The sequence below is a fragment of the Pan troglodytes genome, chromosome 6 (assembly GCF_028858775.2).
Source record: "Pan troglodytes isolate AG18354 chromosome 6, NHGRI_mPanTro3-v2.0_pri, whole genome shotgun sequence".
Taxonomy (NCBI): Eukaryota; Metazoa; Chordata; class Mammalia; order Primates; family Hominidae; genus Pan; species Pan troglodytes.
Genome location: NC_072404.2, coordinates 9,587,935 through 9,613,892, shown reverse-complemented (window position 1 = coordinate 9,613,892; position 25,958 = coordinate 9,587,935). Strand labels below are relative to the sequence as shown.

The 25,958-nt window shown below is 42.8% G+C and overlaps 1 protein-coding gene across 4 annotated transcripts in view; it reads right to left on the bottom strand.

Annotated features, from left to right (window-relative positions):
* Window positions 1-25,958, bottom strand: part of SDK1 (sidekick cell adhesion molecule 1) — a 961,868-nt gene that overhangs the window by 602,995 nt on the left and 332,915 nt on the right. For all 4 annotated transcript variants that reach the window (XM_054687368.2, XM_518946.7, XM_054687367.2 and 1 more), the window contains exons 3-4: window positions 21,844-21,950; window positions 18,857-19,004 (exon numbers count right to left, since the gene is read on the bottom strand). In XM_054687368.2, the coding sequence (XP_054543343.2) occupies window positions 18,857-19,004; window positions 21,844-21,950 (255 nt within the window). The remainder of the gene's footprint in view (window positions 1-18,856; window positions 19,005-21,843; window positions 21,951-25,958) is intronic.

The window sequence follows — 25,958 nt, the reverse complement described above, 5'->3', positions numbered from 1 at the left end:
AGTCCAGGAAAGGCACCAAAAAAGAACCCAGTGAAATATTTAATGATGATCAGTAAAGGACAAGAGGAAAAGAAAGCGAAAAAGACAGCCGGGTAACGGCTATTTAAGGTGTCAAAAGGTCACACGTTAGGTAGTGACAGAATAGGCAAATTCATACAGACGAGAAGTAGATGTGTGGTTGCCAGGCCTGAGAAGTGGGAAGAAAGATGAGCGACTGCCAAGGGGTACAGGGTTTTCTTCTGGGGTGATGGAAATATTCTGTTAGATAGTGGTGATGGGCCGGGCATGGTGGCTCACACCCGTAATCCCAGCACTTTGGGAGGCTGAAGTGGGCGGATCACCTGAGGTCAAGAATTTGAGACCAGCCTGGCCAACATGGCGAAACCACATCTCTACGAAAAATACAAAAAACATTAGTCAGGTGTGGTGGCAGGCACCTGTAGTCGCTGCTACTCAGGAGGCTGAGACATGAGGATTTCTTGAACCTGGGAGGTGGAGGTTGCAGTGAGTGGAGATCGATCCACTGCACTCCAGCCTGGAAGACAGAGTGTGAGTCTGTCTCAAAAAAAAAAAAAAAAAAAAAAAAAGAAGATAGTAGTGATAGCTCTACCACCCTGTGAATATACTAAAAACCACTGAATTAGGTGCTTTTGTGAAAAGGTGAACATTACGGTAGGTAAATTACATCTCAATAAAGTTTTTTTTTTTTTTCTTAAGACTACATGAGATGAACTAAAAGACGGCTGTATCCCACTCAGCAGAATGTGAGCCCTTCAGAAGCCAGACTCGTTGTGTTGATCTTTTTATCCCCGGAGCCTACCACAGTGCTGACTGATTGACTGGAGGAAAGAATAAATGAAGGATGAGATTGATATTAGGGGCTGTCACTTGGAAGCAAATGCTGTAGGAATTAGACAGAACCAGGCTTGGTCAGATCTCATTACAGCAAAGAATGGGCCCTCATGAGAAAGTGATTCCACCTCACAGGTACGACAGCTCATGATTCACAAAGGGCTCTTACACCGGTGAGGGGATGCGATCATCACGCACCAAAGTAAAAGTCCTGTGAGGCGGGCAAGCCAGGGTGTTATCACCTGCACTCTACAGATGAAGAGAAGGAGCCCCACCGAAGTCGGGCACTTGCCTTTAGACACCAAGCATCACGGGGCCCAAGGCCTGTGCAGGACCCTTTGGCCATTTCACCACCCTCATGCGCAGGCTGAGACTCACTTTGTCATAAACATTCACGAAAATGATGACAAAGGTATCATTCAAATGCCAACCTCCATCCTCGGCTCTATCCCTGACAGATGACTTGACCTTATATCATTTAGCCACTTTCTTTCCCCCTGCAGTCATCCACAAAATTGGTGTGATAAGACTTCCTCTGCTTTCTTTACTAGCATGCCGTGAAGATTTACAGCAGTCTCGCAGAAAGATAAGAAAAACGTACGTGCCTCCACATCTGCATGGGCTGCACGCTGCCTGGCCCTGCCTCCAGGAATGTCGCCCTCCTGAGGATGGCCAGCTCCTTCCACACCTCCTCAGAGGCCAAACAGATGGCTTGACCCCATTTCACAGGTGGAAAAAAACCCCAAGTCCCCTAAACATTAAGTCAGGCTTGCTCACAGGCAGAAAGTGACGAGAGAGCACAGCTGGCTCTCACAGTCCCTCTTCCTGCTTTAAATCCAGTGTGACTTCCACACCACCCTGCCTCCACACACTTCACATTTGGGTAGGACCCTGAATTTCCAGACAGTGACGCTCCTCACCCTCTTTCCAGGACTCGGCAGGGTGTGCTGTGCCCCACCCGGGAATGCTACCTCCCTTTCCACAAAGAGGGAACCCACCCTGTAGACACTGGGTGCCAACTGTGACAGCACCTCCAGCCAGCTGCAGCTGTCCGCCTCTCATCTGTTTAACATGTTTTGCCCTGTCTTTGTCTGACTGCCTTGATCTTTCCAGTTTACAGCCTCCTCATGGCCCCAGCCCTAAGGTGCACGAATGTCCTGGGTGGGACACACACCCTGTGACTCTTCTTGACCTCCGAGCACATCCCTTTCACCCTAGGGTTCCTTCTAGAGGGCAGCTTTCCCCCTCCTCCTTTGTGGGGGAGAAGGTAACTTTGACAGTCGAGATTTCCACCAAAATACCCTGAGATAAGACCAGATAAGACCAGGCTTGTCATGAGAGAGAGTTCCCAAGGAGCATGTATGGGTTGAGTCCCACTGACCCTTGGCTTTCCACAGGGGTACAGGTGAGATGCATCCTGCAGTGTCACCAGAAGCAGCTCTTAAGGACCCTTCCCTGGGTCTGGGTCATGAATTAAACAGCATTACAAAGTTTTCTTGATTTTTGACTCCAGCAGTATCCCCTTAGAGTCCAAAGTACATTTGCTTTTGAGGGAATTTTGCACTTCGGGAGTGACTTTCAGAAGAAAATGTCAGTGCAAGGAGGTATTTGTCAGAGGAACAAATGACCTGTGTTTGGGGAGAGTAGCACTGACACTAATAGTCCAGAAAAAAGCTAATAAAAGTCACTTATATTTGACTGTGAAACAAACTATCTAGCCGATACGCAGGCAGCAAAAATGTCTCTCTTAGGACCCAACAGCACTGGGACTCACTTGAGTTTCCCAAGGACATTACAAACGGGATGGAAGGAAAGGAGAAGGGAAGGATGGAGGGGGCATATCTACTTACAAGGTATCACCAACCAAGGGCTGAAAATTCATTATGCAAAAACTACCTAAAACATACAAAGTTCCAAATGAGCTGAGAAACAGCTGGCTGTGAATACTAACGTGTGCTCACAGAGACAATCAGAGAACACCGTGAGCAGAGGTGGGGTCACAATCCCACTACACCATGCGTACTTTACAGTTTAGACAGGGTTTCCACATGTATATTCAATTTATCAAATAAATGCACCCAATCCTATTTCTCAGACACTGGTGAGGTGGCCAGCATTATTTCCATTTGATATATAACCTTATCTCAACGTCCTTGAGAATAGCTAACTGACCTTCCCAAGGTCACACAGCGACCAAGTGGCAGAGCCGGGACTGAAACCTGTTTTCTGAGTCTCGGTCTAGTGTACTTAGTCTCACACCATCTCCCCAGAACAAACCATGTGCTATTATTTATATATTCATCCAAGAAACACTTATCTATTCGTTCAATAAATATTCACTACTTAGTATGACCAGGTGCTTTTTTAAGTTGCTGGGCCTTCAAAATAAAACCTTTTCCTCATTTCTGGGATTACAATTAGCAGCAAATAAGCAAGTGCATGTAAGAGGGATAGACAGATATATAAGACAGCCATAGGAAAGATATGATTTACTAGCACATTTTATATACATGTTTTGTTTTTAGGCAGTTTCGCTCTTGTTGCCCAGGCTGGACTGCAATGGTGCAATCTCGGCTCACCGCAACCTCCACCTCCTGGGTTCAAGTGATTCTCCTGCCTCAGCCTCCCGAGTAGCTGGGATTACAGGCACCCGCCACCACGTCTGGCTAATTTTGTATTTTTAGTAGAGACAGTGTTTCTCCATGTTGGTCAGGCTGGTCTTGAACTCCCAACCTCAGATGATCTGCCCGCCTCGGCCTCCCAAAGTGCTGGGATTACAGGTGTGAGTCACCTGCCCGGCCTTTAGTACATACTATTATATGCATTTAAAATGCCTCTTGATTGTGATCATTGCCATTTCAAAATATAATGTGGGTACAGATTTAAGAGCCAAAAAAAAAAAAAAGCAAGGTATGATTCAACTAACACATTCCAGGCCTGGCAACTTCAGAATTTATTGTTCATTAAAACTGTATTTTAATTATCCTAGTTTTAATTAAAGTATTATGTAGAGTTGGTGAAATGCAATTATGTGCAACTGACTTCAGATGTATAATGGACTAATATTTGTAAAGAAATGCATTATTGTCACAAGATCTGCTCATGTGAAATGAAGTATTTTATTTCCAGTGAAAAATTGGTACATAGAATATTAAACTCCTGTCATTAAAGTTAGATACTACATGGCCAACTCGAATGGAACCAAGCAATTCTAGGAGCCCCATCCCCCATGCTCTTGGGCTATTCACTTGGCACAGAAACGTTTCTCTATCTGTGATGTGCCCTTTCTCCTGAAGCAGCAGGGACAGTGTCATCTACCTGCAGACAGGTGCCCAACAAGCATCACCAAAAGAGAAGACACTTGAGTGACCTTCATTAAGTCCAACTGCATCATGTGATGGTGTAGATGTCAAACTTACTGCGAGCAACAGCCCATATCCTGATCTATTATTGCTTATAAGGTAACCCTTCATCGCACTACCTGACAATCTGAAAGAAAACACGAAATCCTCGCAAGCATCTGAGTCCACCTCTCCCTCTGCACGGTGAGGCTCTGGAATAAAGCGCGGTGACAGGGAACTCATCAGCAGTCTGCAGACTATTCATGAAAGCAATGTGGCGCTTTCCATCTTCTTACTCACATTGAGGGATGCTAATTTGCCCCAGGATAATAGCAGTTCAGACAAGGGGACTCCCGCTGTGCCCCATCTTCCTGGATGTGGTGAGAACAACAACGAAAAGAACTTTCTAGATTTTAGAAACCAGCATTTGGAGGAGCAGTGTGACACTTACGGGAGCACGGTGGGGCACAGGGGCTGCCCATGGCTCCAGCATATTCTCTACACCAGGGTCCTTCCTCCCACGTCCTCTCTAAGTTACAGAGACAGCTATGTGCACAGCCAGCCAGAGAGCCACGGAAAGATGAACGTTTTTTACCTGAACACCCCTGCATACCTTTTTTGAGGGGTGGCGTATAGCATATACTCTCCGTCTCTTAACTGAACATTAGTTGGCAAACCACTTTCTTGCTCATTCTCTTCTGTTAAATCTCACAACTGCTCCAGGAGGAAGAGATCATCCTCTCTGCTTCATAAGTGAAGCTGAAGTGCATCACAGCAGAAACCCACTAGGTGAGATTCTAAGCTGCAAGGTCCTGCAGCCAAATACCCACAGGAGCAGCTCCAGAAGGCCTTCACTTTGTCTAGTCTACCTAGAGCAAACCCTCATCACAGCTGTGAGCCGGCACTCCCAACCCGTTTCTCCTCTTCCACCTTCCAAATCCCAGTTCCTCTGAGGCCCATGTGATCGGGATGCGTTTATTCTCAAAGCTGTTCCCTACTGAGGTTCTAATTCCTCCTTCCCTCTCCATTTACTGAGGACTGTAGCCCTGGAATCCCTACCTTCCTCCACTGGCTTCTCCTGCCACCCTCCCTGGTGGCTTTACATCCATGCTACCATCCACTCTAACACTGTGGCCTTGGAGTCTTACACTTACCACCACTGATCTGCCCCTCCATGCAATCTTGGCCCCCATTCTCATGGTCTCTCCCTAAACCTTGTCAATCCCAACAAAAGTGCCATTCTAAGCCTAGATTTCAAATACCCCAGGTGACGACAGAGTTTTTCAAGAAAACAGAACGCCTACAACAGCTTACACGTGGACCCTGGAGTGAGGAAAGGGGAAAGCACAGAGGAAGGAGGGGTGACCCACAGGATGACTTCAGAGAGGCTGCACAAAGCTATGTGTCACCTAACAGTCAGCTGGGGTGGCGTCAGTAATCTGTCTGCTGATCCACCTGCACTCAAGCATTCTCTGATTCCCTAAGGATTCAAGCTCACCCCACACAAGTTTAAGCCTGCGACTTTTCTCATCTGCATCACCAGATTCCTTCCAAGCGGGGGAGAAGTCCACTGTTTGGCAGTGAATGGAATAGCCAAAGTGAGGAAGAGAGGAACGTGAGGTGCTCAGTCCACCCACTTCTTTGCCCACTGCAATTATTCTTCCAGTCAATAGACTCCTGCAGTCTTCTGATTCTATCCTACTGGAACATCCTTCACCTCCTCCCTTATAAAGCTCGGAGACAATCGAGACTCATCACTCCCTTGCAGACAGCCTCAACATGACCCTCGCTTCTGAATTCCACATGGTAGTTAGGCTACACTTCAACCTTGTGTGAACCCAATCAGCTGCCTTCTCTACAGTGGCATCAGAACTTCCAAACTTTACTGAAGATATCCATCACCACAAACTGCAACTGTGCCCTTGCTCTCAAAAGTCCCCCTAAGTCTGGCATGTTTCCCTAGTTCGCTTCTGACTGTCTGAATGATAAGCTAATACCCTCTCTTCTCACACCAGCCCTCACTCTAAACTTCTAAACTCATCCCAATATTCATAGAGAAAATAAAAATCCACGAGAAATCTCTCAATTTTCCACAAGCACGTTTACCAAACCACATGCATCCGTGCGCATATTCTGGCTCCGTCCTGTTAGAGTGGAAGCTGTGAGGCCATGAGGGGCCACCCCATGCCACCATGAAGGCCATGCCACATGACTCCAGGCCCTCCTTCCCAGGCTTGTCTGTGCATGTCCAGGTCACATTTGCCAGGACTTTGTTCCCCCGGCATCCTCTCTCTACCCTGGCTCTTCACATTCTCCTTCTCTACTGGAGAACTTCCATTAATACATAAATAATAGCTGGGATCCCCCACGGTAAGAAAAAACCAGCTCTCTTGACTTCGTGTCCTCACTAAGAACACTGCGCGGTTTCTCTGCAGCCGCTCACAAGAAAAATGTCCAAAGAGTTGTCTCAACTTGCTGTCTCCACTTCCTCATCTAATATCTAAATATTTAAACACTCCAATTACTAAACATTTCCTAAGTAGAGAACATAAAACGGAGGCCAATATTTCTAACCCTGCATTGCCTTCTAGATTCAGTATCCTTCTTCCTCAAACTCATTCATAGATCCTTCAGCGATCTTCTCAGAAATATAAATTCTCAGGCTTGTCTGAAAATACCGTCCTGTCTCCCCCACTTGGGATCGTTGGCTTAGCTGACACAGAACTCCATGGCAGCAGTTCCATGCCTTGGCGTTCGAAGACATCATTCCCCTCTGTTCTCCATTACTGCTCTCAGCTATCTTCTGATTGCCGTTCCTCTGAGGCAATCTGAATTACATGTATGGTTGTCTTAAGGTTTCTTCTTTGTCTTTGATGTTCTGCAGTTACACCATAATATATATAGATGTGGATTTACTTTATTTATCTTACTTGGAGCTCATTCTGCTTCTGGACTGTGAAGAGTCATCATCTTAGGAAACGTCATAGCAATGGTCTCTGCATAGTATCTATCCCTCATTTTCTCCATCGGACGTCTATTGATTACTCTGTCCTCTAGATCTCTTGGCCTTCCTTCTAGATTTTCCATATTTTTTCCTCTGTGTTTTATTCTGAGTAATTTCTTCAGATCAGAACAATAAGTCTCACTTTAGCTGCATATTGTCTGCTCTTTCACCCATTCAACTGACTTTTCAAATAAATGAACACATTTCTCACAGCAAGAAGTTTGTTTTTTTCTAATTTCATTCTTTTTAAAATCAGTACATTAAGAGATGTTCAACATCATTAGCCATTAGAGAAGTGAAAATTTAAAAACACAAGAAGGTATCATTATACACCTATCAGAATGACTAAAATAAAAAATCACGACAACACCAAATGCTAGTGAGGAAGCAGGGAAACGCAATCATTCGTAAATTGCTGGTGGGATTACAAAATGGTACAGCCACTCTGGAACAAACAGTTAGGCATTAAAAAAAAAAACTAAAACTAAACATGCAACTACCATACAGCCCAGTCATTCCACTCCTGGGCATTTGTGTGTATGAACACAATGAAGTCTTATGTTCATGCACAGAAAAAAGGAAATAGAATGTTTATAGCAACTTTATTCATCATGGCCAAAAACTGGATACAATCCAGATTGCTTTCAACAGGTGAATGATTATAAACTACACATTATGGCCACACCAAGAAACACTAGACAACAACAACAGGAAACCAACTAGGCTTCAGACAATAACCTGGATGAATCAGGGAATTATACTAGGTTAAAAAAAAAAAGCCAATCCCCACAGGTCACATACTGCATGATTCTGTCTACACAACATTCTTGAGAGGACAAAACTTTAGAAAGGAAAAGCAGATTACTGATTATTAGGGCTTAAGAAGGGGATGAGGGCAAGAGGAAAGTAGTTATGGCCATAAAAGGTTAACAAGAGGAATCCTAGTATTGACAGAAACCTTCTGTTTGTTGATGTATCAAAGTCAGTATCCTGGTTGTGATACTGTAATAGAGTTTAACACGATCTCAACACTCAGGAAAACTAGCTACAAGGTACATAAAATCACCCTACGTTATTTCTTTTGACTGTATGTGAATCTACAATTATCAGATACTATGTTTAATTAAAAATAGGTGGAAAAGGATAAATGCCATATGATTCCATTCACACAAGATAATTAGAGTAGTCAAATTCATAGAGACAGAAAGCAGAACAGTGGTTGCCAGGGACTTGGGGGAAGGAGGGAGTGGGGAGTTATGTTTAACGGGTACAGAGTTTCACAAGATGAAAAGATGTGCTGAAGATGGATGATGGTGATGATTGCACAACAATGTGAATGGACTTAGTGCCACTAACTATACTTAAAAGTGGTTAAAATAATTAATCTTAGGCCAGGGATGGTGGCTCACACCTGTACTCCCAGCGCTCTGGGAGGCCAAAGCAGGAGTATGGGTTGAGCCCAGGAGCTTGAAACTGCAGCGAGCTATGATCCTGCCATGGCAGTCTAGCCTGGATGATAAAGTGAGACCCTATCTCTAATTTTTTAAACTATGTTTTACCGTAATTTTAATTGTCTTTTTTTTTTTCAAAACAAAAAATAGCAACCTCTTCCAAAGACTTCCCACTGTGTACAGAATAAAATCCAGATTCCTTCCCAGATTCAGGGGATACAGGGTCAGAGTCTCTTTCAGTTTAGCAAATACATCAAGCTCTTTTCTGTTTCTGGCCTCTGTGCCTAGAACATTCATCCTCTGGGGCTCTACACGGCTGGCTCCTTCCCATCTTGCAGACATTAACCTGGGAGAACAGCCTCATATACACAGGGGAGCGGTGTGGACTTGGGAGTCAAGCGGCTCCCACGCCGGCCAACTGCTGGCCTCTCTCTCCCTTAGTTCTCATCAGGAAAGCCACGATAATAACAGTACTAAACCGCTGGGCTGCTGTGAAGATTAAGTGAATTGTTATAAATAAAATCCTTAAAACAGTGCCTGGCACTCAAAAATCATTAATTATTATTATTATTAAGGATCACATTGAGAATATCACAGAAATGATGTTGAATGAATGAAGCTAGAAAAAGGATTTCATATTCAATGATGTCATTTGTGTGAAATTCTAGAGCAGGTAATCTAGCCTGCAGTAATAGAAATTAGACAAGCAGTGGGGCAGGGCTGCAGGAATGCATACCAACAGCAGGAGGGGCCCAGGAACTCTCTTGATTGGGATGGCAATTTCTTCTGTGTACATATTTATTGAAATTCATCCACCTATGAACTTTGAAAATGCGCATTTTGTTATATATAAATTATAACTCTATAAGGTGTTTTTTTAAAATGTCACCTCCACAGAGGGCCTGTCGTTAGTCACTCAATTCAACCCCCTCCAGCTTGGGACTCTCTTCCCACCCATCCATGTCTTCTCAGCGTGGCAGCACGACCCTCACCCCAAAGTGTCCTGTGTATTACCTGCTTCATATCAGAACACACCCACTGAGGGGCACACGTGGGATGCCTCAATTCCCCTTTCTGTCCCTAGCAAACAGAACAGTGGCTGGCACTAATTAAGTGCTCAGGAAATGTCCATGGATGCATGAAGGAAGGAAGAGAGGGAGGGGAAGAACAACTGCCATGGCACCCCCTTCCTTAACAGCAGCACTGAACATTAATACCAGAAAGGATTGCAGAAGTGATTAGAAAACCCTTTTCATTGACATGGCAAAACGGAGGCAAAGGGAGAATAAGTAATTTTCCCAAGGTCAGAATTACGGTAAAAGCAGGCCTGGAACCTGTATCTACTCGTCTGTTTTACTTATACCAAATATGGCTCAGTTCACACATATACTCTATAAACATTCACAAAATGCCTATAAAATATAAAATTTTTAAAGCACATTATTTTGAAAGCCTAGTTAACTATAAAAACATTATTACAACCAGATCTACTTCATTCGAGCATTAAGTTGTGACTTCCAATGCAAGCGCTAATTTAAACAAATCTTTCTTGAAGAAATTGAAATGAAATGGTAATAAGTTAATGGATGTTCAAGTATTTAAGCATGGACAATTATGAGTCAGACTGTTTCTGAGTCACCTGGGATGCTGTTTACTGCCCATACTTCACAATCCAGATCATTACTGGCAATTGTCTATTGCAAAGCTGACTGAAGGTTTGAAACATTCATCTATAAACTTTGCATTTCCAGGAAAAAAACATTCAAGAATACTTGTGCTTGCACATTCCTGTCAGGTAGGCTACAGGATGCAATCTGACCACAAGACCCTGCAATTAAGCAGAAGAATGGCACTGTACAGAGTTAAGTTTCTGTGTTCTAATCTGATAACTACCAACATAAATTACGTCGTGGAGGAAAGAGAAATACAGCATGGCATCGATATTCACATTTCATATTTTGAGAAATAAATGGAAATAAAGAAAATATATCTAAACCAAAATAACACAGAACAATTTTATTATCAAATTAGACTGTATTTATATGACAAAGCTAAGCTCATCTTTGATATGCAAAGATAGCAAACTTTGGACTCAGTAAATCAGAAAAATAAATGTATGGGGTTTTCAACTTCTCAGATAAAACCTGTAATTACCTACTCAAATTCTGAGTATAACTTATTTTCAATTCTCTCAATATACTGTTCGTCTTTCCAAGATATTTTTTCTGCCTCATCAACAGCCTTTTTCCTTGAGGTTTGTTCTCATTTTTTTCTCCCCTTCTGCTGAAGATGTCTGTGGACATTACACGACTTTTCTTCACATTCATTCATCCAGCCATTCCAGCACTGTGTATCTCCTATGCATATCAAGAGGCCAAATGTAGGTAGAAAAACAAAAACATTTTAGGTGGTCAAAACCACCTAAAACTGGCCGGGCACGGTGGTCTGTAATCCCAGCACTTTGGGAGGCAGAGGCGGGTGGATTGCCTGAAGTCAGGAGTTCGAGACCAGCCTGGGCAACATGGTGAAACAAAGTCTCCACTAAAAATACAAAAAAAAAAAAAACAGCCAGGCATAGTGGCGCACGCCTGTAATCCCAGCTGCTCTGGAGGCTGAAGCATGAAAATCATTTGAGCCCTGGAGTTGGAGGTTGCAGTGAGCTGAGATCATGCCACTTCAACTTCACTCCAGCACGGGAGACGGAGCAAGACTGTCTCCAACTTTCAAAACAGAAAAGAGCTTGATGTATTTGCTAAACTGAAAGAGACTCTGGCCCTGTAGCCCCAGAATGTGGGAAGGAATCTGGATTTTAATCTGCACACAGTGGGAAGTCTTTGGAAGAGGTTATTTTTTGTTTTGGAAAAAAAAAGACAATTAAAATTGTGGTAAAATATAATTTAAAAAATAGAGAGAGGGTCTCACTTTACCATCCAGGCTAGACTGCCATAGCGTGATCACAGCTCAATGCAGCTTCAAGGTACTGGGCTCAAGCCATCCTCCTGCTTTGGCATCCCAGAGCGCTGGGAGTACAGGTGTGAGCCACCATCCCTGGCCTAAGATTAATCATTTTAACCACTTTTAAGTACAGTTAGTGGCATTAAGTGCATTGTGCGATCATCACCATCGTCCATCTTCAGCACATCTTTTCATCTTGTGAAACTCTGTACCCGTTAAACATAACTCCCCACTCCCTCCTTCCCCCAAGTCCCTGGCAACCACTGTTCTGCTTTCTGTCTCTATGAATTTGACTACTCTAATTATCTTGTGTGAGTGGAATCATATGGTATTTATCCTTTTCCACCTATTTTTAATTAAACATAGTATCTGAGATAATTGCAGATTGTCTCTACTTTCACAACATACCAGTCTCTGACACTTTTCAACCCCTCTATGCAAACCCAGGTTAATCCATGTCATTTCAAGTTGAAAGGTGGTCTTCTAAATGATGAGAAAGACTAGAGCAATGTATGGAAAAAATAATCAAAAATATAAAAAATTATCAGCCAATAAAGCGGAAAGAATCAGGCTGATCCAGAAGTGAGCATGAGACTGAGTGTCAGGCAGACCCAGGTGTGAACCCTGGCTCTGTGTGTATTGGCTGTGGGCCCTGGGGTAAGTAATTTAACATCCATAATCTTCCATTCTGATAACTACACATAGAGCTAATTATACCTGCCTCAGAAGGCAATTGTGAGGATTAGAGAAGATACGTTTAAAGTAGGTACTCAATAAATAATAGCTCCTGTTAAGATTATTAATAGGATATTCAACTAATTTTTCAAGTTAGAAAACATTAGACTTACTGTTTCCCTTGAAAATGAAAAAAAAATCATTTAATTATAAGCCTAAAGCTCACATTTTAAAGGCAGATAATGAGGTAATGTTTAAACATAGAGGTGGGGAGAGAAAATGAGCTTCTTTCACCACATGACAAAGGTGCACGTACTAGGGAACCAAACTCACACAAGGAGGTTAAAAATAGGTGCAGAAAGGCTGGGTGTGGTGGCTCACGCCTATAATCCCAGCACTCTGGGAGGCCGAGGCAGGTGGATCACAAGGTCAGGAGTTTGAGACCAGCCTGGCCAGCATGGTGAAACCCCATCTCTACTAAAAAGACAAAAATCAGCTGGGCATAGTGGGGTGCGCCTGTAATCTCAGCTACTCAGGAGGCTGAGGTAGGAACATCACTTGACCTCGGGAGGCAGAGGTTGCAGTGAGCCTACATTGGGCCACTGCACTCCAGCCTGGGCAACAGAACAAGACTCCATCTCAAAAAATAAAAATAAAAAAAAATAGGTGCAGAAACTTGACCTGCATTTCAATATGTGGGAAGCACCTTGAGTCAAATGCTCTAGTTTTTAAATGGCATATCTGTGGATATATAACAAATATGATGCCATCTGACTTGTGCTACCAATCCCGTGGGTGCGAAGAACGCAGAGATACCCTCCCATCTTCAGTCAAAAGCTGTACTTTCTTAGACATGGAAAGCAATATATTGGGTTTTCGTATCTAGATTTTTAAATTTTTAAACAGGTAAACTTTTTATTAGTGCATAATAGATGTACATAGTTTCAGGGTACATGTGATCATTTAATATTCATATAATTTGTAAAGATCAAATCAGTGTACTTGGGATGTGAAAGCTATATGTCTTTGGATGATGTATAAATTTGTGGAGAAAAACACATACCCATACTGATTTATGTAATCTTGCACAGCAGGTACTTAATAGATTTGGGGTGATGATGAGGTGGAAAATATGGAACTAAAGGGCCTTGTAAAAGTGTAAATATCCATAATCAGCCTCATCTCATCTCTTTAAAAAATGGTATACTGCATTATTTTCCTGAGATTAGAGATTTATCAACAGCTTCACTCTTGTGAGCAGACCATTTGTTTGATATTACACCAAGTTAAAGCCCTTCTAGCGTCTTTACTTTATTAGCTCACCAGGAATTAAACAGGCTTTAGCATGCATTTGCAAGTTTAAAAAATTTATGAAATTAAGTTCTTTCATTCTATACCCTGTCATACTCGTGAATAAGTGCTGTCTCATGCATATAGTGAGAACACAGGTTAACAGGTAGATTAATACAGACTTATTTGCTGCTAAGTTCAAAGAATTCTTCCACCATGAATTTTGCTGCCACTGACATTAATTAAAAGCTCCAGTGTTTGAGAGGAAAGCCTAATTCAATCTAACTCCCCATCCCTGGTACCAATTATCCCCCAACATTTATCCTAAGTTTGCCTGGTCATACTGTGGTCAGCACTGGAAACTTCTAGAATATTTATACAAGAATGTATCTTGCCTGCCACCCCACCGTTGTTTTTTTTTTTTTTTTTTTGAGACAGGGTCTTGCTCTGTCACCCAGGCTGGAGTACAGTGGCACCATCGTAGCTCACTGCAACCTCCAACTTCTGGCCTCAAGCTATCTTCCTACCTCAGCCTCCCAAGTAGCAAATAGCTAGAAATACAGGTTCGTGCCACCACACCCAGCTATTTTTTTTTTTTAATTTTCAGTAGAGATAAGGTTTCACTATGTTGCCCAGGCTGTTTTTAAACTCCAGATTGCTTTAAACTCAAGCAATCAGCATCCTAAAGTGCCGAGATTACAGGAACAAGCCACCGCAAATGGCCCTTACCTGCCTTTTTAAAGCCTAACAGTCTACTAAGAATGAAAAACTGATCCTTCATTTTTGTTTCATCCAAACCCGAGGCATCTTTTATTATTGGAATCAATATAAAGGTGGATACCTAAGTAACTTGTAATTAAATAAAGAAAAAAGGATAGCAATTATCCCATCTTCTAAGGTAACTGGTATTTTTACTAGAATTTTAAAATATGCTGCATGCATATATATATATATATATATATATATATATATATATATATAAATTTTTGTTCCCAATAACCAAAATAGAAACATTTGTGAAATAAGCTTAAGTGGTGGCTCATGCCTGTAATCCCAGCACTTTGGGAGGCCGAGGCAGGTGGATCATTTGAGGTAAGGACTTCGAGACCAGCCTGGACACATGGTAAAACCTCACCTCTGCTAAAAACACAAAAATTAGCCGGGGATGGTGACACACACCTGCAGTCCCAGCTACTCAGGAGGCTGAGGCAGGAGAATCGCTTGAACCTGGGAGGCAGAGGTTGCAGTGAGCTGAGATCACGCCACTGTACCTCAGCCTGGGTGACAGAGGGACTCTGTCTCAAAATAATAATTATTAATTATAAGTATTATATAATTATTAATAGTAATAATAATTATTATTATTATTTAGGTTCCAGCCAGATCCTGGTCCAGAAGTAGAAGACTGGAGACATGGGGCTTAGGGACGGGATTCCACAGATGCTCAGGTGGGGGTGGGAGAAGAGAATCATGAGGTTTAGGGAAGGGATTCCACAGATGCTCAGGTGGGGGTGGGAGAAGAGAATCATGAGGTTTAGGGAAGGGATTCCACAGATGCTCAGGTGGGGGTGGAGACGAGAATCACGAGGTTTATGGAAGGGATTCCACAGATGCTCAGGTAGGGGTGGGAGATGAGAATCACGAGGTTTAGGGAAGGGATTCCACAGATGCTCAGGTAGGGGTGGAGAGGAGAATCACGAGGTTTAGGGAAGGGATTCCACAGATGCTCAGGTAGGGGTGGGAGATGAGAATCATGAGGTTTAGGGAAGGGATTCCACAGATGCTCAGGTGGGGGTGGGAGACGAGAATCATGAGGTTTAGGGAAGGGATTCCACGGATGCTCAGGTAGGGGTGGGAGATGAGAATCACGAGGTTTAGGGAAGGGATTCCACAGATGCTCAGGTAGGGGTGGGAGATGAGAATCACGAGGTTTAGGGACGGGATTCCACAGATGCTCAGGTGGGGGTGGGAGATGAGAATCACGAGGTTTAGGGACGGGATTCCACAGATGCTCAGGTGGGGGTGGGAGATGAGAATCATGAGGTTTAGGGAAGGGATTCCACAGATGCTCAGGTAGGGGTGAACACAAGAATCATGAGGTTTAGGGAAGGGATTCCACAGATGCTCAGGTGGGGGTGGGAGATGAGAATCATGAGGTTTAGGGAAGGGATTCCACAGATGCTCAGGTGGGGGTGGGAGATGAGAATCATGAGGTTTAGGGAAGGGATTCCACAGATGCTCAGGTGGGGGTGGGAGATGAGAATCATGAGGTTTAGGGAAGGGATTCCACAGATGCTCAGGTAGGGGTGGGAGATGAGAATCATGAGGTTTAGGGAAGGGATTCCACAGATGCTCAGGTGGGGGTGGAGACGAGAATCACGAGGTTTAGGGAAGGGATTCCACAGATGCTCAGGTGGGGGTGGGAGATGAGAATCATGAGGTTTAGGGAAGGGATTCCACAGATGCTCAGGTAGGGGTGGGAGATGAGAATCATGAGGTTTAGGGAAAGGATTCCACAGACGCTCAGGTGGGGGTGGAGACGAGAATCACGAGGTTTAGGGACCGGATTCCACAGATGCTCAGGTGGGGGTGGGAGATGAGAATCATGAGGTTTAGGGAAGGGATTGCACAGATGCTCAGGTGGGGGTGGGAGACGAGAATCATGAGGTTTAGGGAAGGGATTCCACAGATGCTCAGGTAGGGGTGGGAGAGGAGAATCATGAGGTTTAGGGAAGGGATTCCACAGATGCTCAGGTAGGGGTGGGAGAGGAGAATCATGAGGTTTAGGGAAGGGATTCCACAGATGCTCAGGTGGGGGTGGGAGAGGAGAATCATGAGGTTTAGGGAAGGGATTCCACAGATGCTCAGGTGGGGGTGGGAGAGGAGAATCATGAGGTTTAGGGAAGGGATTCCACAGATGCTCAGGTGGGGGTGGGAGAAGAGAATCAGGAGGTTTAGGGAAGGGATTCCACAGATGCTCAGGTAGGGGTGGGAGATGAGAATCACGAGGTTTAGGGACGGGATTCCACAGATGCTCAGGTGGGGGTGGGAGATGAGAATCACGAGGTTTAGGGACGGGATTCCACAGATGCTCAGGTGGGGGTGGGAGATGAGAATCATGAGGTTTAGGGAAGGGATTCCACAGATGCTCAGGTGGGGGTGGGAGATGAGAATCATGAGGTTTAGGGAAGGGATTCCACAGATGCTCAGGTAGGGGTGGGAGATGAGAATCATGAGGTTTAGGGAAGGGATTCCACAGATGCTCAGGTGGGGGTGGAGACGAGAATCACGAGGTTTAGGGAAGGGATTCCACAGATGCTCAGATGGGGGTGGGAGATGAGAATCATGAGGTTTAGGGAAGGGATTCCACAGATGCTCAGGTAGGGGTGGGAGAGGAGAATCATGAGGTTTAGGGAAAGGATTCCACAGACTCTCAGGTGGGGGTGGAGACGAGAATCACGAGGTTTAGGGACCGGATTCCACAGATGCTCAGGTGGGGGTGGGAGATGAGAATCATGAGGTTTAGGGAAGGGATTGCACAGATGCTCAGGTGGGGGTGGGAGACGAGAATCATGAGGTTTAGGGAAGGGATTCCACAGATGCTCAGGTAGGGGTGGGAGAGGAGAATCATGAGGTTTAGGGAAGGGATTCCACAGATGCTCAGGTAGGGGTGGGAGAGGAGAATCATGAGGTTTAGGGAAGGGATTCCACAGATGCTCAGGTGGGGGTGGGAGAGGAGAATCATGAGGTTTAGGGAAGGGATTCCACAGATGCTCAGGTGGGGGTGGGAGAGGAGAATCATGAGGTTTAGGGAAGGGATTCCACAGATGCTCAGGTGGGGGTGGGAGAAGAGAATCAGGAGGTTTAGGGAAGGGATTCCACAGATGCTCAGGTAGGGGTGGGAGATGAGAATCACGAGGTTTAGGGAAGGGATTGCACAGATGCTCAGGTGGGGGTGGGAGACGAGAATCATGAGGTTTAGGGAAGGGATTCCACAGATGCTCAGGTAGGGGTGGGAGATGAGAATCATGAGGTTTAGGGAAGGGATTCCACAGATGTTCAGGTGGGGGTGGGAGATGAGAATCATGAGGTTTAGGGAAGGGATTCCACAGATGCTCAGGTTGGGGTGGAGATGAGAATCATGAGGTTTAGGGAAGGGATTCCACAGATGCTCAGGTAGGGGTGGGAGAGGAGAATCATGAGGTTTAGGGAAAGGATTCCACAGATGCTCAGGTAGGGTTGGAGATGAGAATCACAAGGCTTAGGGAAGGGGTTCCACAGATGCTCAGGTGGGGCTGGGAGACGAGAATCACAAGGCTTCGGGAAGGGATTCCACAGATGCTCAGGTAGGGGAGAGAGCAGGTGGGTTCCCACACTGACTTTCACAGTTAGATGTAAAATCTGTTTGGCAAATGACCTCACACATATTCTTTCTGAAAAAGCACAACAATGGTATTTGCTCCTGATGAATTTTTATCTGAGTGCAACCACTGGATGGCATAAATACCTGACTTCTGGCCTAAGCTTATAGCATTTCATGACTCTTCTGGAAATGTTCAGCCTTGAAACCTTTATGTTTGGAATATTGTCTTTAAATTAGGTTATAAAATGTCCAGTTACGAAATATATACCAAGTGTTCTTTTTAATCACTTAAAGCTCCAAGTGAAGAAAACCTGTCGGGCATTAGATAAATACCTTGAATGTGAGATAGGCAAGAACACCTTGAAATAATGCTTAACTAATCACAAAGCAACTATTCTGCAATAGATGGGTGAACCACTAATTAGATGAAGAGAAATAAAACTGTCATGGTAGGATAAAAGGATAAAGAGAAATAAGCAGTAATTACTGTTTTATCATCAGAGAAAGTAGTATCAAACACGGCTCAATAAAAGGAGGGGGAAAAAAAACCCCACAGCACTGTAAGTAAATACCAGCACTCATTAAATTAGTACTAGGAGCCAAACCCAACTCAGGGATGACAATGACATCTTAAAAAGTACATTCAGAAAAGAAAAAAATGGACTGCAAAGCTGGGTAAGGCTGCTTTAGTTTTAGGGCATGCAACATTCTGAAGAATAATATTAGACGGTTATTTGCTTAAACTGGTTAAAAACATTCAAGCCAGTCCTCAAATAGCTGTTTATTAAAGATTAGGATAGGACTCCTAGACTAGTTTGCTCTTTTTAAATCATCGGTAACCTTAATTGGTACACTTACTGTGTAGATGGTGCCAGCAAGTGACATTACAATTGTATTTGAAGCTTTAATCTTTGGAGCAACTTACATTCTGTTGCTTGGAATAATCTTGTGCCCTTCTCTAAACCAAGTCACTTGAGGTCTGGGGTAGCTGGTGATGGGCAGCAGGTTTAGAATCGCTGCACGTCCTTGAGAAACTGTTTTCCTCTGGTCCGTATCCATGAAACTTCCCATATCTGCAGAGAAAAAGAAGTGCTTTCAAGTTCTAGAAAACATTTTTGGGGGAGGGAAGGGGTCACAGATGGAAACAGGTAAGTGTTACAGTAAAGTCACTGATGCTGCCACATTTCACACCAGGACGAGCGAGACTGCACGGCAGCGCTGACCAACGCGGATCTGCTTGCGAGTGAAGCACCGGGCAAGCCACGCGCCTCCAAAGCGCCCAGGCTGCACATTCCTCAGCAAAGCCACATGGTCTTTGTCCTACCTGACAATACAAGGAAATGTCTGCAACTGTCTGTGACACTGAAATGAAATGCTGAAGCCATCCTAGAGCCACGTGAAGCAGTCTTCTCAGAAACTGTCAGAAAATGTGTCCGGACATCTCCTAGCTCCTAAATCTTTCAAACTCGTTCCAGCTCGGCACCGGCCCTTGCTCTCTTCAGCTTGTTTCCTTCATTTGTGAGGTCACTGTCTCCCGCACAGATCTTTTGGGAGCAATATTTCCTAACCACTGAAGAGTCTATATACCATTCTCCCACTCTCATACTGCTGACTTAATCTGGGGCAACTAGCTTTTGTTCCAGTATTTGTTCTACTGGTAAAAAACATTTAAAAAATGGGGTCATAGGACAAAACATAGCTATTAGAATGTAGGTATAAAAGGCTAATTTTAAAACTTGTAACATTTGAAAATTTTGAATAAAATTCCATATTATGGTCAGATGCAAATATATATACAAATAGATATGGCAAAATAGTGTATTTTTATTTAAACATAAGTTTGAAATAGTCCATAGAAGGGCTCTATTATCAATGTCTTCTTCAGTCAAAAGACATTTTCTATGTGACAGTGTCTAATACTTGAGGGAAAAGATGAAACAAACCAACAAAACAGATTCGAAAAATACTCATAGTTTTTTCAAAAGAAAATGAAATTTGTTATTAAAGCAAAGGAGAAAAGAAAGACTAAAAAAATAATCTAAACGCAGAGCACAGTGGCTCACGCCTGTCATCCCAGCACTTTGGGAGGCCGAGGCAGGTGGATCACGAGGTCAGGAATTCGACACCAGCCTGGCCAACATGGTGAAACCCCATCTCTACTAAAAATACAAAAATTAGCTGGGTGTGGTGGCGGGTGCCTGTAATCCCAGCTGCTCAGGAGGCTGAAGCAGGAGAATCACTTGAACCTAGGAGGCGGAGGTTGCGGTGAGTCAAGATTGCACCATTGCACTCCAGCCTAGGTGACAGAGCCAGACTCCGTCTCAAAAAAGAAAAAAAAAAAATTGAAGAGCTAGAGATACAGAACAGAAACAAAAATATAATTAAGCAAAATTCAGTTTTATAAAACAGAGTTTAATAATTTTGAAGCTCTTCTTAAAATATAATTTAGGTATTCGTCTTCACTCTATTTAATGATTACATTTTCAATCATTCGATTGAATAAAAGTTCTGAATTACTCTGCAACATTCTTCGGCATCACAATTTAGAAAAATTTAAGCCTTCCTAGTGATTTTAAAAAGCATCAAACATGTATAGCATCTCCACTTCACTCAGTCATTAGGCTTATGGTAGAATAACTAGATATTATTTTATTTCATCTACTCACACTGAAAGCTACAAGCCTTAATTGGGGTTAAAATGACAAATGAGGAAATTCTGTCATCACCAAATAGTACAGCCCAACTCAGGAGCTCTTTTGTTCTCTAAAGTTTATAATGATACATTAAAATGTAATTTAACATCTTATAACATTTTTTTGCTTACTTTTAAACAAAGAGAAATTTTGGTAATACATTCAAGATACAGTAAAACAAGCCAGGCTCACTCTTGTAATCCCAGCACTCTGGAAGGCTGGAGCAGGAGGATCACTTGAGGCCAGGCATTAGAGACCAACCTGGGCAATGCAGTGCGATCCCTCCTCTACCAAAAACAAAAGAAATTAGCCAGATTAGCCAGGCATGGTGGCACACACCTGTGGTCCTAGCTACTCGGGAGGCTGAGGGGGGAGGATCACTCGAGCCCAGTTCAAGCTTGCAGTGAGCTATGTTTGTGCCACTGCACTCCAGCCTGAGAGACAGACATAGACCCTATCTCAAACATATATTTATTTATATATATATTACATATATATGACACATAATTATATGTTATGTGTCTATTATATATACACATATGTATATAAAATAAAGCAGACAGTCCAGTTTTACTCTTCATAGATTTTGAATTAGAAAAAGGACTAAATACTTTCATAGGCCAAGTTCGCTCTCCTGTTTCTCCTCAAGACTACATGAAAATTTAAGCTTCCTGCATTCTTGATATCTCCTTCGTTTACTTTTAAAAGTTTCTTCTCCAAAATGGATCTGCTGAATAAAGAATTAATAAATCACTATCGCATGAATGCCATCGGGGACGCTCACTATCCATGTACCTTTTGTGGTGCAGCATGAAGATTTCTAAACAAATCGTCACTGGAAAGATCTGACAATGACGAACTTTGACCTAATTGGGTTGAACTTTATACTTTAAAAACATTTTGAATCCAAACATAGTACAAGCTAAGAGCAGCTGATTCCTAAACAGAAGGCACCCCATTCACTTTTTCATCCTCCCCAGGGCCTCATAGGGTCCTGAGTCTTTTCAAATGAAGAAAAGTGCCCTTTGCCTCATCAGGCCCTCACCTGGCCAGCCACTCTGGCTGCTTACTTATCTCTCATTGAGTTTCGCAATTATTCTACTCAAAATAGAACCAAAGATAAACTCTCAGTTCCTACAATGGTGAAAAGCGATTCTGATTGACTCCCCAGCGACACTTTGTTCTTTAACATTTGGACATCTCCTTACTGTACACGTACATGCGACTTGAACTTCTGATTTTCTTTGCAGGAGTGCTCCCATTCTGTTTCGCACCACGCAGCGGTAAAACCCAGCATCGAGCTTCTGCAAAGATGGAATAATGTACCTGTTGAATAGCAAAAAGAAGTGTTAATGCTTATATCCAGTGTTTAACGGTTATATCTAACCATCAGAAGCTATTTTATCAAACAGCACTGGCATCTCATCTAGTATATGCTCAATAAATATTTTATTTTTGGTAACCTAGTATCTGTGCAATCCTTCCCTAACCATGACACTAACTAGAACCACCATTTATTTCTTTTTTTTTTTTAATTTTATTACTATTATACTTTAAGTTTTAGGGTACATGTGCACAACGTGCAGGTTTGTCACATATGTATACATATGCCATGTTGGTGTGCTGCACCCATTAACTCATCATTTACATTAGGTATATCTCCTAATGCTATCCCTCCCCCCTCCCCCCACCCCACAGCAGGCCCTGGTGTGTGATGTTCCCCTTCCTGTGTCCGTGTGTTCTCATTGTTCAATTCCCACCTATGAGTGAGAACGTGGGGTGTTTGGTTTTTTGTCCTTGCGATAGTTTGCTGAGAATGATGGTTTCCAGCTTCATCCATGTCCCTACAAAGGACATGAACTCATCCTTTTTATGGCTGCATAGTATTCCATGGGGTATATGTGCCACATTTTCTTAATCCAGTCTATCATTGTGGGACATTTGGGTTGGTTCCAAGTCTTTGCTATTGTGAATAGTGCCGCAATAAACATATGTGTGCACGTGTCTTTATAGCAGCATGATTTATAATCCTTTGGGTATATACCCAGTAATGGGATGGCTGGGTCAAATGGTATTTCTTTATTTCTGAGATTATCGCACTGATACCTGTCTCCCCAACTGGGCTTTATATATCACCCAAAGCTAGGATCTACTTCTGTCTTATTCATCATTGTAACCATGGTATCTAGCACAGTGCCATGCACACAGGAGATATAACTCACAACTGGTTGAATGAGAAAGGTTAAATAATTAAAAGTCACTGCATTTAAACTAGCCCTCTCAATCAAAAATCGTTTATAATTCTCTCTCTGTAGAACACCAGAATTTCCAAAGATTCCTAGAACTAGCAACAGTCTTAACACGATGTCTTGTGTCACTCCACAGGAAGGGGCAAACAACACTTTCAGGATGAGATACAGAACTCGTCAAGGCAGAGAAAGCAATGCCATCAGGGCGTCTCTCTCCAGTCACCAATGTGAACATCTCTCAGCATAATGTATTCACTTCCTTTCCTTACTTCTCCACATATGCCCTGATGTTAACTTTAATAACTATTTCAGAGGTTAAAAAGTCATTTCCTTTGGATTTTCCACTTCTGTAACTGTAAGTAATCATCCTTCAAATCCATGCCTGTCTACACTTTTTAGTACAATTTCAAAGGAAAAAATAATTAAAAGATACAGTTTCTATAAAAGCCTTGCCTTAGGTTTACTGCTGGTTTTGTAAATTAGGATGTTTTAAAATCCACCAGCAAGTAAAGATAGGTAACCAACCGCCACTCAAAATGCGTCTTACAACTCCGGAGCCCACACCTTCTAAGCTGCCAAAGATGGTACAGCAATTGAGTTCTCGGCCACGTTCACAGACAAATTAAGAGTAAGGCGTGAGCAAACTATATAGCTAAGAGTTAATATCCAAAATACAGGAGAGGCCAGACGTGGTGGCTCTTGCCTGTAATCCCAGCAATTTGGGAGGCCGAGGCAGGCAGATTACTTGAGGCCAGGAGTTTGACACCAGCTTAGCCAACATGGTGAAACCCAGTCTGTACTAAAAATACAAAAATTAGCCGGTGTGGTGGCACACGCCTGTAATCCCAGCTACCTGGGGGGCTGAAACAGGCGAATCACTTGAACTCGGGAGGCGGAGGTTGCGGTGAGCTAAGATTGCACCACTGCACTCCAGCCTGGGTGACAGAGCAAGACACTGTCTCAAAATACACACACACACACACGCGCGCGCGCGCATGCACTCTCTCTCTGCATCAGGAAAAAACAGCTTAAAAAAACACCTTAATTTTAATAAGGCAAAGACACTAGACAGACATTTCTCCAAAGCCACACAAATGGTGAACAGGTATATGAAAAAGGGCTCAATGTCCCTAATCATCAGGGAAATGCAAACCCAAACCATAATGAGATGTCATCTTCCTCCTGTTAGGATGGCTACTATCAAAAAATGAAAAACACATGTTGCTGACAACGTGGAGAAAAAGGAACTACCGTACATGGGAGTGTAAGTTGGTGTAGCCACTATGGAAAAATTGTTTCTTACAAAATTACACACACAATGACCACATGATCCCCAAATCCCACTTCTGAGTATATTTCCCAAGAACTGAAAGAAGGATCTCAGATGTCTGCCCTCCCACGTCTACTGCAGCATTATCCCCAATAAGCCAAGACATGGAAACAACCCAGGTGTCTGCTGAGGAATGTAGAAAGAAAAGGTGGTATATACACACAATGGAATATTATTCAGCCTTAAAAAGAGGGAAATCCTGGCATTTGCTACATAGCATGACGTCCTGCAGGTTCATCTAAGTGAAGTAAACCAGACACAGAAGGACAAATCCTACCTGATACCACTTATAAGAGGAATCTAAAATAGTCCAGTTCATAGAAGCAGAGTGTGAAATGGTGGCCACTAGTGAGTACAGGGGAGGGGAAGCAGGGAGGAATCCCAGGGCAGGAAGTTTCAGCCATGAGATGAGTGAGTCCTGCAGAGCTTCTGTGCAGCATAGCATTTATAGGAATCATACTGTATTACATATTTTAAAGTTTACTAAGAGGGCAAGTTTTATGTGTTTTAATCACACAAAAATAATAACGAAGAGGGCAGAAGGAAACTTCTGGAGGTGATGGAGAGATTTATACCATATATAGTGGTGAAAGTTTCATGGGCGTATAATTATCTCCCAACTCATCAAGCTGTATACATTAGATATGTACAGCTTTTTCTATGTTGATTGTATTAAAAAATAAAAATGAATATATGCACATTGCAGTTGAATAAGGTACATCATATTTGAACAAAAAACAAAAGACTAAGACATGAGGATTGGATGCTTTTCACATATGGGAAGGTGTCTACCATAAGAAAGAAAAGGAACCAGCCTGGGCAATATGGCGGAACCCTCTCTCTACAAAAAATACAAAAATTAGCCAAGTGTGGTGGTGTGAGCCTGTAATCCCAGCCACTTAGGGGCTGAGGTGGGAAGATCACCTGAGCCCGGGAGGTGGAGGTTGCAGTGAGTCAAAATCGTGCCACTGCACTCCAGCCTGGGTGACAGACCCAGATCCTGTCTCAAAAAAAAGAAAAGAAAAGGAGCTCAAATAGGAATAGACTATTTTCCAAAAAGGGGAGAAGAAAACAGAGTGACGGTACACTTTACCCACCCAAAAAGATGTTCCAGTAATACTTGTCTACAATTTAAAAGTATTTCCTTTTACAAAGTATAACCAGAGAAACTTTTTCAAAATCGAGAAAAAGACAAAGTGTATGCTACGCTGTATTTGCTCAGTTCCCAAGCATATCTTGAATCACTTATATTCAACTAATTGCTCATGTTTTTATTCAAGTATGTGCAATTAGGCAACCTGAAAAAGGAACTGATAGGCATAATTTTAAGCGACTAAAACATTTGGACAACACAGGTAATTCAAGATTAAACAAAAATTAATCAAACTATGTTTTCCCCTCTGATAATCTTCTTGAGCTCCTAGGGAAGGATTAATAAAATCTTTTATAAAGAGAAAAAATATTGCTGAATTTTAATCTTAAAATTTTTATTCTTTTATGTGGAATGGTTCATCTAAAACAAAATTAATTATTGAATACAATCACAATAATGTCAAATTGAATGCAAACAGCCAATGCCATTTATTTAAATTACAAATCCAGACCAGGAGTATGTGCGGCTTTGATTATTACATGCTGTGATTACAACAGAGGGGAGTTGTGAGATTAGCTTAAAACAAAGTCAACAAAAGTTTTTGGGAAGAAATAGCACAAGTCATTGCAGTATGTATTTGAAACACTACAAAGACAGTTTTA